We start from the raw sequence: 15,477 nt of genomic DNA on the forward strand, positions 1-15,477 counted from the left end.
AAGGATTTGTTATTATTTTGTTTAAAAGTGCTACATATTGTATATACACATAATTTATTTAGAGAAATTTGCTATAGGTTGTGTTTTTTGGTTTTGTAGTTTAATTTCATTGGATTTATATTAAGGAAAAGAAGTTGCAGCATTGATTAAAAAAGGATAAAAGAGACATTTACTGTCTAAGTCTTATGTTACATCTGTAGAACTGTACTGAGAGTTGGGTTTTGTTTTGGAGCACATTCATATGTTTTGTTTGTAAAAAAAAAAAGATAAAATATTAAGTTAATTGCATTTTACATGACTAGAAAAGCAATGATTATTCATAAAAATCTATGAAAGACATACAAAACAAATGAAAAAGCAGTCTGCCCTCCCTCTTGTGTCTAAACTATTGTCACCTCACTTCTGGGTTAGTTAGCATATAAACAGGCAGCTGGTGTGTGTGTGGGGGGGGGGGGGGGGGAAATTTGACTCCAGCAACAGGAAAGATTGAGGAGCAGGCTGCAGCATGAGGAAAAGACTGAACCATGTAAGAGGAAATGACATCCTACAGTTGACCAGTTCATTTTATATCTGTAAAGAATATTCAAGAAGCATTTAGACATGTTCAGCTATATGCGTGTTAAACTTGGTGTGGATATTTGAAGCATAAGTAATTTTAAAACACACTTGTTTGGAGTCCAGACGGAAAAAGCACAGGTTTTGGGATGAAAAAGGATTTTTTTAAAATCATCTGTTTCACCTGGACTTCTGAAAAAAATATGGAAGGCAGCAAACACAGATCCCTACATTTAAAAAAATAAATGGTGTTGATATATGATGATTAAGTTATGAAAAAAAATAGGTGTTTGTAGTTTTGCCTAAAAAGACGTTTTCGGACCTTTTTGGATGAAATGTTCTCTAAAAGTTCACCTGTAACTTCAATCATTCTGAATTTTTTTAGGAAGCAGTAGCACATAAATGCCTATGAAAGTTGAATTCTTGGTGCTGATAACCTAAACAGAATTTATGCTAAAAATCTTTGTTCAGTCCAAAATTTCATTAAAAAAATCAAGTGATGAAGTTTCTCGTAGACCCTATAGTGTTACATATCAAAGCTGGAGGTTATTAAAGGCATCTAATTCTGAAATCTCAGCTTCCTGAGACAAACGGCTGATTTATAATAAATTTCTATTATTTGGGTGCACATAATCGACCACTTCCTGTTACGCAGGCACCGTCAGGTGTACACCCATGAAACTTTACATGATGAGAGAGGACCCTTCTGAGTATCTCCAGTTTTAATTTCATGCACATCGGACAAAGCAAAGAGAAAATACAGGGCAGAATGTGCCCAATGCAATAACTAGGTGGCGCTATAGAGCTCGTCCAAGATTGTCATATCCATGGGTTCAGAATAGAAGCTTCATCATATCCATTGAATTTCAGTGAGATTGGACAAGGAATGTGCACGTGAGAGCAACTTTTGTGTGCATAGCGAGATGCCCAACTTTGCCGCTCTGTCACGACCACACCCCCGCATTGAAAGTTATGGTTTTTTGTCAGAGTAAACTTCAATGGCTTTTCAACAGGTGGACGTCATTTTCAGGTGTGTCGGCTCATCCTACTCGGAGTAGTGATGCTCCAAGTAAAACATGTCATTTCCTCTTGCCAGCAGGTGGCGCTACACTTTTTCCAGGTTTTTTCACTGCAGATGTGTTCAGAGTCAGACTACAATCATGCACATCAATTTTGGATCAGATTGGATTATGCATGGCTGAGTAATGGCCATTTTTCTTTTCATGGCGTGTTTTCGAAACGACCTCCAATTTTGACGCGCCGCCATGGTCACAAACATCCATAAAAACTTAAAAGCTTTGCAATTTAACATCGGACATGTGTATAGTTTACAAAACCAAAGTTTGGAGTCATTACTCTCAAATCAATCACAATCTAGCCACAGGGGTTGCAAGCCAGTAACTTCTGTGCCGGTCCCAAGCCCGGATAAATAGAGAGGGTTGCGTCAGGAAGGGCATCCGGCGTAAAAATTGCCAAAATAACCATGCGAATCATCCACAACACTTTAGACATACCGGATCGGTCGAGGCCCGGGTTAACAACGACCGCCACCGATGCTGTTAACCTACAGGGTGTCGGTGGAAATTTGACTACTGTTGGTCGAAGAAAGAGGGGAGGCAGAAGGGTCCGTGGCCAGAGAGAGAAGGGAAAAGGCAGGAACATAGGTTTGAGAATAGGGACTCTTAACGTTGGCACAATGACAGGGAAAGGCAGAGAGCTGGCAGACATGATGGAGAGAAGGAAGGTAGATGTACTGTGTGTGCAGGAGACAAGGTGGAAGGGCAGCAAGGCACGTAGTATTGGAGGAGGATACAAACTGTTCTATCATGGTGTTGATAGGAAGAGAAACGGGGTAGGAGTGATTCTGAAGGGGGAGTTTGTAAACAGTGTTCTAGAGGTGAAAAGAGTCTCAGACAGGATGATGAGCTTAAAGTTAGAAATCGAAGGGGTGATGGTGAATGTAGTCAGTGGGTATGCGCCACAGGTTGGCTGTGAGTTAGAAGTGAAGGAGAGATTCTGGAGTGAGTTGGATGAGGTCATAGAGAGTTTCCCCAGAGGAGAGAGAGTTGTTATTGGAGCAGACTTTAATGGGCATGTTGGTGAGGGCAATAGAGGTGATGAGGAGGTGATGGGCAGGTTTGGTGTGAAGGAAAGGAATCTGGAGGGACAGATGGTGGTGGACTTTGCGAAGAGGATGGAAATGGCTGTAGTCAACACTTACTTCCAGAAGAGAGAGGAACATAGAGTGACATACAGAAGTGGAGGTAGGAGTACCCAGGTGGACTACATCCTATGTAGACGAGGTCATTTGAGAGAGGTTAATGACTGCAAAGTGGTGGTAGGAGAGAGTGTAGCCAGACAGCACCGCATGGTGGTGTGTAAGATGACTCTGGAGGTCAGGAAGAAGAAGAGAGGGAAAACAGCAAAGAAGACCAAGTGGTGGAAGCTACAGAATGAAGAAACTTGTGAGGAATTTAGGCAGAAGTTGAGGCAGGTCCTGGGTGGTCAGGATGAGCTTCCAGAGGACTGGGAAACTACAGCAGAGATTATCAGGGAAACAGGTAGGAAGGTGCTAGGTGTGTCATCTGGAAAGAGGAAAGACGGTAAAGAGACTTGGTGGTGGAATGAGGAAGTACAGGAATGCGTCCAGAGGAAGAGGTTGGCTAAAAGGAAGTGGGATGTAGAAAGGACTGAGGAAGGTAGACAGGAGTACAAGGAAGCGCAGCGTAGAGTGAAGAGAGAGGTGGCAAAGGCCAAACAGAAAGCTTACGATGAGCTATATGACAGGTTAGACACAAAGGAAGGAGAAAAGGACTTGTACAGACTAGCCAGACAGAGAGACAGAGATGGGAAGGACGTGCAACAGATAAGGGTGATTAAGGACAGAGATGGAAAGGTGCTAACAACCCAGGAGAGTGTACAGAAAAGATGGAAGGAGTATTTTGAGGAGCTGATGAACGTGGAAAATGACAGGGAAAGAAGGGAGGAAGATGTGGTTGTTGTGGAGCAGGAAGTAGCAGAGATTGGAAAGGATGAGGTTAGGAAGGCTCTGAAAAGGATGAAGAGCGGAAAGGCCGTTGGTCCTGATGACCTACCTGTGGAGGTATGGAAGTGCTTAGGAGAGGCAGCAGTGGAATTTCTAACAAGGTTGTTCAATAGGATTTTAGAGAGTGAGAAGATGCCTGAGGAATGGAGGAGAAGCGTTCTGGTTCCGATCTTTAAGAACAAGGGTGACACGCAGAACTGCAGCAACTATAGAGGAATAAAGTTGATGAGCCACACAATGAAGCTGTGGGAAAGAGTAGTGGAAGCCAGGCTTAGGAAGAAGGTGGAGATCTGTGAGCAGCAGTATGGTTTCATGCCCCGTAAGAGCACCACTGATGCCATTTTTGTTTTGAGAATGTTGATGGAAAAGTACAGAGATGGTCAGAAGGACCTGCATTGTGTGTTCGTAGATTTAGAGAAGGCGTATGACAGGGTGCCGAGGGAGGAGCTGTGGTACTGTATGAGGTCGTCTGGAGTGGCAGAGAAGTATGTCAGAGTAGTTCAGGACATGTATGAGAGAAGTATGACGGTGGTGAGATGTGCTGTAGGTCAGACAGAGGAGTTCAAGGTGGAGGTGGGACTACACCAAGGATCAGCTTTGAGTCCTTTTTTGTTTGCTATGCTGATGGACAGGCTGACAGACGAGGTAAGACAGGAATCTCCCTGGACAATGATGTTTGCGGATGACATTGTAATTTGCAGTGAGAGTAGAGAGCAGGTGGAGGAACAGCTAGAGAGGTGGAGGTTTGCTCTGGAAAGAAGAGGCATGAAGGTCAGTCGTAGTAAGACAGAATACATGTGTCTGAACGAGAGGGATCAAGGTAGAAGCGTTAGGTTACAGGGGACTGAGGTGAAGAAGGTGCAGGAGTTTAAGTACTTGGGGTCAACAGTTCAGTGTGATGGGGAGTGTGGAAAAGAGGTGAAGAGGCGAGTGCAGGCAGGTTGGAGCGGTTGGAGGAAAGTGTCAGGAGTGTTGTGTGACAGAAGAGTGCCAGCAAGACTCAAAGGAAAGGTGTACAAGACAGTGGTGAGACCAGCTCTGCTCTATGGGTTAGAGACGGTAGCAGTGAGACAGAGACAAGAGGCTGAGATGGAGGTAGCGGAGATGAAGATGTTGAGGTTCTCCTTAGGAGTGACCAGGTTAGACAGGATAAGGAACGAGTACATCAGAGGGACGGCTCATGTTGCCTGTGTTAGCGACAAAGTCAGAGAAGCCAGACTGAGATGGTTTGGACATGTTCAGAGGAGGGATAGTGGATATATTGGTAGAAGGATGTTGGAGATGGAGCTGCCTGGCAGGAGGGCAAGAGGACGGCCAAAGAGGAGATACATGGATGTCTTAACAGAGGACATGAAGTTGGCTAATGTTAGGGTAGAAGATGTCCATGATAGAGTGAGGTGGAAAAGGATGATTAGCTGTGGCGACCCCTGATGGGAAAAGCCGAAAGAGAAAGAAGAAGAAGACTCTCAAATCTCTAGGAGGAGTTCGTTCTAGAGCGAGGCCTGCGAATGACCAAAATACAGCAAAAATGACATATTGTCATCAAAATATCAGACTTCCTGTGCGACTGACAGCTTGGTCCCAAGAGACTTTTTTGTAGGTTTCTATCCGATGAACATGCCCTGTTAAAATCAGGTTTGTACTATAAAGCATATGGAGGTGCTCGCGAAAACAAATTTTGCAGGTGGCGCTATCGAGCCATTTTTGTTTACCTATGCCGTTCTCCTATAAAATATGAAATTTTTCGCGACTCCTGATGTGTATACAAAATTTGGTGAGTTTTGGGGTATGTTAAAGGCCTCAAAAAGGCGACGGAAAAGTCGGAAGAATAATAATAATAATAATAATAATAAACCTAACAGATACAATAGGGTCCTTGCACTCCGTGCTCGGGCCCTAAATAGACCTAATAATATAAATTTCACGACAGAGATTCTTCAATCCACTAAACTCTACATTTTATCAAGAGAGTAAAACAATTTTCTTAAAACAAACAGAGGAGGCCTGTTAACCCTTGTGCTATCTCAGATGACCCCACCCTTACACTGACGTGTTCTCTCTACCATGACAAAGGTGGATAAACTTGTGGAAAGATTTCATGTAATCCATGGACACCAGTGAAGATCACAAATCACTGAAGAAAAAAGGTTCAGAGCACTGTCTAGTGGGTCTAGATGACCCAACTCCCAATGGTAAAATGCCTTGGATAGCACAAGGGTTACACATGCAGACACAGCAGCTGAACATCCTCCACTGATCTGTCACTTTCAAACTCCTCTTACCATCATAGCAGATGAAGGGATGTTCTTCACTACAATTCTCAGAACTCCACCTTCCTCCCTCATTCATCATGGCACAACTGCTGTCGTTTTTCTCATCATCATACTGCAGATTCCAGAACCTGAAGGAAAAGCTGCTCCCATCAGACCACTGCCAGGCGTCTCTAAACAGGCCAATGAAAACAAAACCACCCTCGGACTTTTGGATTAACTCCTTCGTCTTCCCCCCATCCAACTTTTTCATCTGCTCTGGTCCACTGATCAGGTCTGTGTGACGGTCCCTGCAGAAACTCTGAGCATCAGTCCAGTTCAGACTCTCGTTAGCATAAATGACATGAGATGGGGTTTTTTCTGTGGAAGCAACAAATATTCATACAATTCTGTCAAAAATGTTTTATAAAGAATGGAAGAAGTTTGTATTATTTGTATTCTCACCATCATAGCAGATAAAAGGTTTTGCTCTGTTGCAGGACAGGTCCGCCCACTTTTTGTTGGTGTTTAAAGTCCCACAGTTCTCTATGCCATTGTCATTTGGTTCGTCTGTATCCCATCCATTATCTCGGCTTTCATTGAACTGCACATCAGGCTGAGACCATTGCCACATTGTGCTGCCATTAGCTTCTCTGTACAGACCAATCCAAGCGCTCCTGTTTCCTAAATGCTGCCTGAGTCTGTTCATGTCTGCCATGCTGATCACTGTGGCCAGGTCAGTGTGATTGTTGTCTTTGCAGTAGAGCCGGGCTTGATCCCAACTCTTGTTTTCATTGATGAAGTGATACTGGAGAAGCTGGTTTGTCATGACGCAACAAGGACCTGAGAGAAAAACAAAAATCTGCTTCTGAACAATCTGATCAAATTCAAACATTCTTCTTCTTCTAAATGAGACTTTTTCTGTTTCACTGTGACTGTGTCAAAGAAAAGGAGATGATCAGAGAGCAGCTGACGGTCAACTCACCAACAAGGATGAACAGGAACAAACTCAGCTTCATCTTTGCTCTGCTACTTCTGAAACTGCTGAGACAAATATGAGAATAGTTTAAAAACTGGATTTATGATTTTATGATACTTAAATAAATGTGGTGGCCATAAAAACCTGATCAGAAACAAAGAATATGTTAATAAAAAAGAAAGAAAAATAAATATGTAGAAGGGCAGTTCACACTAGCTCAGCAAATATTGTATCTTATAAAAGTCCACCTCTGATAATATTTGGATCTATTTTGAAAGCGTTCCCACTGGTCTTTCATTAAGATTGACATCTTTAGTCCTAATCAACAAACCTTTGTCATTTCTAGGATTTCGAGGACTTCCACATTTTGTCTAGGACAGGGGTGTCAAACTCATTTTGGTTCGGGGGCCACATTCAACCCATCTGATCTCAAGTGGGCTGGACCAGAAACATAAAAGCGAAAAACAGCTTTTTTTTGTTTTTTTACACAATTGGAAAACATGCCTCAAACAACAACCCTAATCACTTATTATTACACATTCATTCACAGAGACCAATGGATCTCAAATAAAATTCATTTCACTTTTGATAAAATTGATTCAATTGTATACAGACTGAATATTTTACATCTGACACTGAAGCAATCCTGATAATAAACTTAAGAGGGGTTATGGAAAAAAATTAACCCCCTGCCTAAAATGTAAATGTGCAAATCAATGAGACATTTATCAAAATTAAGCTTACAAACATTTGTGAACATAAGAATTTGGAGTTAACCTCCTTTCTCTCCTGAAACTTCACCCGGCCATCAATATCAGGATTCAGATCCAGTGCAGAAACACATTTACTGTCATTCAAGTGTGCAAAACACAATGAAATGTCCAAGAATCTTTTCCTGGTTTCTGCCTGAATTTTGTGGCATCACCTGCCTTCTTCCTGATCTTTGATGGGGCGCCATCAGTGACCAGACTGACATTCCGTGGCCAGTTCACTCCAACATCGTCCAGTACAGTAATTAGAGAGCTGACTATGTCATCAGCTGTTGTTGTGTCCATCAACTCAAGAAACTCAGCTGTGACGGTCTGTTCTACACGTCTAATAAATATACATAGCTGTATATATCTGTGATGTTGGTACTTTCTTCAAAATGCAATAAATGACTGGATTCCTTCATTTGGCCCCCAAGTCTCCTCAGAGATGTATCTGTAATCGTAGTCCTTGATAGACTTATGTTGGCAAAGTGCGACTGCTTTTTTGGGGCACAAGACTCTTGCAGCCTTCAGCATCTTTCCATAAGTTCACTATCAGAAAATGGATTGGATGTTTGCACCAACTTGTTAGAAGAAAGGTGTCACCACTCCATCAGTGATGTCACAGCTGCCATAAATGCAGACGGTTATTTTGAAAATATCTCCTTTTTATCTCTAAGTGACACCACTGTTGGAAAATCTTGTTTCAACTGTGCCCGAAAGAATAACAAGATCATACGTGCCCTGTTTCAGCAAAATATCGTTTCTGTTCCCTCTGCTGTCTTTAAATGGAAAAAAATGTTTTTCTGACTTGCCCTTGAAAAATATTGTTAAAATTATAAAATATATTACTAAGAACACCCAGAAACAATCAGTCACCTATTTTGAAATTGTAACATGACTAAAACATTTTTGAAAGAATGTGCACATTTTATAACTCACAAATTAGACTCACAATTTCCGATGAAATTTGAATATATCATATTTGGCCTACACGAAAATCAAATCAAATCAAACATAAATAGGCAATTAATCTAATTACAATATTTAGTAAGTTTCATATTCACAAAAAAAAAATTTCTTCATCACAACAATTTGTCCCTGTAATAATTAAAGAATTAGAATCTTATTTGCACTCTATTTCTAATAGCTTAAACAAAAAGGCCATACACATTTATGAAAACTGTCTGTCTTCGAACATTTTCAATACATAGTAATCTGTTTTTGTAATATTTATTTTGTAATACATGGACCATCCCCTGGCATTCTTATTGTTATGACTGTTGTTTCTTGTCATGCGTATTTATTACATTTGTTTTGAATAAAAAAGTTTAAAAAAATATGTATTTTTTTTTTCAGTCCAGCTCATAGTTGGTAAATCTTCTCTTTTCTTAACTGCAATTGGTGAAATTTTTCTTTATGGTGAGTCTCATAGTGGTGCTGAACGTTATATTCTTAATATCTTATATATAATATCTTATATTCTTTTCATAGCACTGCGACCTGTTGATGACATACCAAGCACGCGGGTTTTACATTCATCTCCGTGAACAAATAAAACTCTTTTCTATTTTTCCTGGAAAGCTCAACGCTCCCACCTCAACCTTTTTTCTTTTTGACAACATTTTGGTCACTCAGGTGTCACTACTGATCATTCTTATAGCATCATAACAGTGGTGAGGCTCGCAGGGAACCAAACTTGGGCTTATCCAGACAGAGCTGTTAGTTTTCTTTGACACATGCAGATATATGCTGTTTCACGTGGTTTGCTTTTCCTTTGCTTCCCCTAGTGGTGGAATTGTGCAATTCAGTTATTTCTTTAAAAAATCATAACTTGCCACAGGAATGGACTAGAAACGTGCTTTATTTGTCAGACATCCTTATGGTTCTTTAATCTTTATGTGTGGGCCGGACTAAACCACCTGGGCCGTATGTTTGACACCCCTGGTCTATGACATAATTCTTCTCTAAGAGTTCTGGTACATTGCCTGTCGGTCCGGGGAGAAGATCCCTCTTCATGTGGACATCCCTGACGTTTTCTTCGTTTTTCCCTGGAATTTGGTCTTTTTTAAGGGCTTTTCCTTATTGTCGAGGATGCCCAGTTTAGTCTGGTTAGCTTAGGTTACCAATCAATTATTGTATTTTATTACAGATTTTATGTTTTGAACAATTGCTGACACCCGTCAAGACAACTATGTTGTAAAATTGGACTACATAAAAAAAATGGAATTAAAGCCGCAAGCGGCGTTGTATGGCCCGCAGACGAAACCCGCCTTCCAAGCCCTACTCTACGCACCGCCGCCCTCACCGACCTCACCGCCCTCACCGCCCTCACTGCCCTCACTGCCCTCACTGCCCACTTTTGATAAAGGCTAGTCAAAACTGCATTTGCTAATTGTGCTCACTATGCTAGCTATGCTAATGTGGCTAAAAGTGCTAGCATATCGATCAGCATCATCAACTGACTCAGAAAAACACATGCTTTAAGATGCTAATTATGCTAACTATGCTAGTTATGCTAACATAGCTAAAAGTGCTAGCTTAGCTATCAACATCATCAGCTGACTCACAAAAACACATTGCTCCATTGGTGAGAGCTATATGTCATAAGTTAGTAAAAAACCCACTTTTTTAAAATGGCCGCTTTTCTGTTGATTTTATCTCCATAGCAACCATTTTGTGTTTTGGTCGCCTTTTGATGACGAACAGATTAACGTCAGTTTCAGACAAATCGGTAAAAGTAAACTTTTTGTTGTCCTTAGCAACAGGGGTTTTATGCTAACAACGCCACATTCCTCATATGTCCATATCCAGTGTTTTTCAATGTATTCAGTTTCAGGCATGAATGCATGCATTCAAATTTCCCAGTAGTCCATTGAAAAACATAGGAGTTATTACAGTGCGCCAATTTGCTAGCTCGCCAAGCGCACGCCGTTCAAAATCTACAACTTCTAATTCCAACATTTTTTCCACAGTAGCTTGCCATTGATGCCCAAAAGGTTTCGAGACGATCAATGAAAATTACAACTACAAGTTTACGTTTGAATCCGGTGGCAAAGGTGTTTTTTATAGAAAATTCAAGATGGTGGCCTTTTCCCGAGGTCAAAGTTCGACGAAACTCCAGAGGTGATTGTAGACTTACGTTAGGGACATGCGAATTAAATTTCGTGAAAATCGCTTGAAAAAAAGTTCATTTTTCCATATTCTGTAAAAAAGCGAAAATCTCAAAATGGCAGATTTTGGCACAAAATGGCCGCCAAACCGTAGGACATGTCGCCATCACATAACGTTTTCAAAACTTTGTTTGGATATACCCGACAAAGTTGTCTGGGTTTCATTAGCCGATTCTTAAAAAAAAAATCTGAAATTTGTTTTTTTAGCCGAGTCAGCACTTTTTTTTGCGATGGTTTTTTGTTTACCACGGCCACATTCCTTTATCGATTTTGTCGTATGTGACAGTTTTGTTCAGTGTGGGCCAAGGGATCGCATATTTCAGTTTCAGGACATTACGATAAAATTTGTGCAAGCTAGCTAAAATCGCAACAGTTGTGAATTCATCACGCGCACGACTTTCAAATTCTACAACTTCTAGTTCCAACATTTTGTCCACAGTAGCTTGCCATTGATGCCCGAGAAGTTTAAAGAAGATCGATAAAAATCCCTAGGACGAGTTTTCATTTGTATATGTTACTAAAGGTGCTTTCTTTTAAAAATTCAAGATGGCCGCCTCTTCCCAAGGTCAAAGGTCAATGAAACTTCTTTGATAGTTTTAGAATCAAGCTGGTGGCATGTGTGTGCAATTTCGTGAAAATTGCTCAAACAAAAGTGTCGTTTTCCCATATTGTTAAAAAACCAGAAAATCGCCATTTCTCAGAGTTTGCCACAAAAGGGCCGCCAAGCCATAGGTCCTGTGGCGATCCCATAATAATATCAAAACTTCTTTGAGATATCTCCAACACGTGTGTTTTGGTCTTGTACCTGTATTTCAAATTTTTTTTTTTGGCTCCATAAGCGATTTTCGGCCCATTAATTTTTTTTACAGGAACGCTCGCCATGGTGTCATCGTCGGGGGAGGGGTGATGTTCTCTTTGCCGAAAATTCATTTTCAATTTATCCTAGGTATGTGCCAATTTTGGTGAGTTTTTGGCTATGTGGCGGGGGTCAAATTTGAGCTCAAAGTGGAAGAAAGAAAGTAGAAGAAAAATAGTGAAACAAAGCAGAAACAATATAGAAGTTTTTGCAGTCAGGTGGCCTATGTATTTCAATGCGGCCTTGTCTTTTACTATAGGCTGGGCATGTCTTTTTGGCTTTAAACCCATTCTTTGAGGGCTTTTTCAGGCGTTTTCGTGTTTTTGTCGTCATTTTTGCGACTACAATTTGGTCATTTGTGCGGTGGTGTTGAGCGTGTGTGTGTGTATTTTTGTTGCGTTACACTATTGTCGTGGCGTTTTGTGCTTTGGGTGACTTTTGACCTAATTTTTTGGCGTTTTGACGCGTTTTTTCGACGTTTTGGACTTTTTTGAGTCTTCGACCCTCGTAGCAGTTACAATATGGTCCTTGCACTCTGTGAGTGCTGCAGGCCATAATTAAATTAAATTGAACTGAATAGAGAAATACTCAGAAATGCACTTTTAAACTCAATTTTCTTTATATATTTTCTCCATCATGAGAAAGATCCCACGATAATGTGTTAAAAACACCAAAAACACAATTTACATTGGAGTAGGGCTATAAAGTCTGGACTGAAAGACTTAACAAATGTGCTTAACAACCTTTGGTCTCCTTCTCACTTCCAAAGGACGCATGCCATTCAAGTTAACATATCCCTGATGTGGATCATATTTGTAAATGTGAATGTGCATAATCTCTAACACAGAGACCTTAGTGTTTGAATGTCTCCTTTGGCAGCTTAAAAAAACAAAACAGTTGTCTTTGACTTGATGTCAAGTTTTCCATTCGCTGTACAACTCAAGCAAACACTGAGGAGCAGATCAGAGGCTCAGGCTTTCACCATTTTACTGTTTGGTGTGTAACTGCAGAGCGGCAGATTTGATCTTCATTTGCATTTCAACCTCTATGAGGCAGTTTGCATAAGGCTTTTTTCATAAATTAACAAAATGGTCCCAAATTCACCTGTAAATGCTGCTTATTTCTTTAGACTTACTGAAAACCCAGGTGAAAGATTCTTAGGAAATTTCCCTCATGATCCATACCTGACAGGTATGTTTTGTAATATTTGAGTGTGTCTTTGGACAGGCCCCTCCCTTTGACTAACATTTACACCTAACAGCAATAATGATTAACCTCCAGTAACTTGTTGCTCTGTGTTTCTACCCCCTTCTACTTCTATGATCATTTTCCAACCTCTTTAACCCCTCCTTTTTATTTTTTCCTTTATTCTGTATTCTTCCCCCCCTCTCTATCATCCAACTCTCTTCTTCTCTCTTCTTTTTTTTCCCCTCTGGTCCAACAAAAAATGTATACAAACATAATTAATACACAAAAAGTTTAGCCACAACTTAAAAAGGAGTTTATACAAATATACACCTTGTGTGTCCGAAGATTCATAACCCCCTGTTGTAACAATAAAATCTGTCCGAAGCCTTCAGCTCTTATCCATTTGCTAAGCTGCTAAACAAGACGAATTTAAATTTTTAAGCAATAAAAGCATACCTGGAACGTTCAACTGCACACATTACTCATTCAAATATCCTCTAATCTTTAGTTTTGCTATAATACTTTTAAACCCTTTTTTAGTTTTATCAACATGAACATGAGATATGAAAGTGGTGAACATTAAAAAGTTCAACAGCACATGAAAACATCGCAGAGTAGATGTTCATGTCTGTGTTTATGAGAGAAATGGGAAAACCCGCTGAAAGAAGCATGTGTGTAAGGGGGATATAAAGGGGAAAGTGAGTGAATTTTCTAGAAATAAATTGTAAGCATTAGATCTTCTCACCAGTTGTCTTCAGGCGCGATGGTCAGAGGAGAACGGCTCCCTGAGGTCTCCTGTTACCAGAATGTCATTCTCTGATTGCCACAAACATTTGAATAGTAAATCGCTCAGGCTGTGAGGGAAATGAGGGGAGGACAGTTCTGTAAGGGGAAACAAGTCCTGCTGCCTCCATAAAAGGCCCACCAAACTTTAGCTCTTTTAGGTCATTTGTGGTTTTGTCCACTGTGCGCGTGGGAACTGCTTCTGCCTAGTTACAGAAACAACGCTGTAAGAAAATACAACAGGGAAAAAAATCATTTACTTACAGACAGACAGACAGACACACAGACACACAGACACACACACACACAGACAGACACACAGTCAGACACAGACAGACAGACAGACAGACAGACAGACAGACAGACACACAGACAGACACACAGACAGACACACAGTCAGACACAGACAGACAGACAGACACACAGACAGACACACACAGACAGACACACACACACAGACAGACACACACACACAGACAGACAGACAGACAGACACACAGACAGACACACAGACAGACACACACAGACAGACAGACACACACAGACAGACAGACAGACAGACAGACAGACAGACAGACAGACACACACAGACACACACACACACACACAGACAGACAGACAGACAGACAGACACACAGACAGACACACACACAGACAGACACACAGACAGACAGACACACACACACAGACAGACACACAGACAGACACACACACAGACACACAGACAGACACACACAGACAGACACACAGACAGACACACACAGACACACACACAGACAGACACACACACAGACACACAGACAGACACACACAGACAGACACACAGACAGACACACACAGACACACACACACAGACAGACACACAGACAGACACACACAGACAGACACACACACAGACAGACACACAGACAGACAGACAGACAGACAGACAGACAGACAGACACACAGACAGACAGACAGACATCTCTCCTGATCCCAGACTCCAACAGTTTTCATGCTGGATGTGACTTGACTAATTTAAATAAAAAGGATTTTCACCCACCCAAGAATGTGTTGAACATGAAAAACCATTCCTGCGATCATAAATCTTTGAATGCCATCAATGAAGAGTTATCCATGACTTGCGTTCCCTTCCACAGACCTTTAGGTATGCCTATTACTGCACCACAATACCGCACAGATTTGCGGTCTGTAATGGCCGTTTCATGAAGAAAAACAAAATCACACAGATAATAACTAAGACATTTTAATTCCAGATTTGTTTGTATCAATCTGGGACCAATAGAATTTAAGCTAAGTGTGGCTTTAACCTTTTGCTTATAAACCATTTATTGAAATAAAACTTGTTGTGAAAATATATATATAAATATATTGCTTGTTTGTTCTTAATTCCACGTATTCAATAATATAAAAATTCTAATTTCCTCACCCTTACTGCACATTGATGAGGCAACAGACCTAAATCTGAGATTTTTTGAATGATTTATGACACCCCTCTAGAAGCCTAAAACTAAGGTTGAATATTTTTTTTCCTAAAAAACAAAAAAAGTCATGTACCATTTAGCTCTAAAAAGAAAAAGGAGACATGATTTTAGGTCATTTCTCTTCAAGAACCAAAGGTCTATGGTTTATTTATGCAAAATATGCAAACATTAGCTACATATTAACAAACAGTGTGTTTCTTTTTAAACATGCAAATTCTTTGGAATAAAATAAATGATAAAATCTAAAACAAAGTTTAGTATTGAAAACGTGCCATTTTACACAGAAACCTTCACAGGACAAAACTTTGCTATACTATAAAATATCCCAAAACTCACATACTTTGAGGGTTTGGTGTCCAGCTAACAGATAGGAGCAGCCAGGAATCGAACAGCAGACTTTACAGCTGCTTCCTCC

At 40.6% G+C, this 15,477-nt stretch overlaps 1 protein-coding gene across 2 annotated transcripts; it reads right to left on the bottom strand.

The window, feature by feature from the left end:
- Positions 1-5,695: 5,695 nt before the first annotated feature.
- On the bottom strand, positions 5,696-14,746 carry LOC111949236 (C-type mannose receptor 2-like). Of its 2 annotated transcripts, none has more exons than XM_078936328.1 (4): positions 13,541-14,746; positions 6,836-6,891; positions 6,316-6,693; positions 5,696-6,231 (listed from the first exon to the last, which is right to left on the bottom strand). In XM_078936328.1, exons 2-4 carry the CDS (start codon positions 6,867-6,869, stop codon positions 5,726-5,728), a joined length of 918 nt encoding a protein of 305 aa, XP_078792454.1. In that variant the 5' UTR covers positions 6,870-6,891; positions 13,541-14,746; the 3' UTR covers positions 5,696-5,725. The 2 variants fall into 2 exon arrangements, with proteins under 2 accessions (XP_078792454.1, XP_078792453.1); XM_078936327.1 differs by having other exon boundaries at positions 6,836-6,894.
- Positions 14,747-15,477: the final 731 nt, after the last annotated feature.

The sequence above is a fragment of the Oryzias latipes genome, chromosome 18 (assembly GCF_053564925.1).
Source record: "Oryzias latipes strain Hd-rR chromosome 18, Olatipes_Hd-rR_3.1".
Lineage (NCBI taxonomy): Eukaryota > Metazoa > Chordata > Actinopteri > Beloniformes > Adrianichthyidae > Oryzias > Oryzias latipes.

What these genes read in the sequence shown, in the direction of transcription:
- LOC111949236 (XM_078936328.1), bottom strand. Translation starts at nt 6,869, where the DNA reads ATGAAGCTGAGTTTGTTCCTGTTCATCCTTGTTG. An exon ending in GTTCCTGTTCATCCTTGTTG is followed by an intron (nt 6,694 to 6,835) that starts GTGAGTTGACCG and finishes TTTTTCTCTCAG; the next exon opens with GTCCTTGTTGCGTCATGACA. An exon ending in ACCTTTTATCTGCTATGATG is followed by an intron (nt 6,232 to 6,315) that starts GTGAGAATACAA and finishes TTGCTTCCACAG; the next exon opens with AAAAAACCCCATCTCATGTC.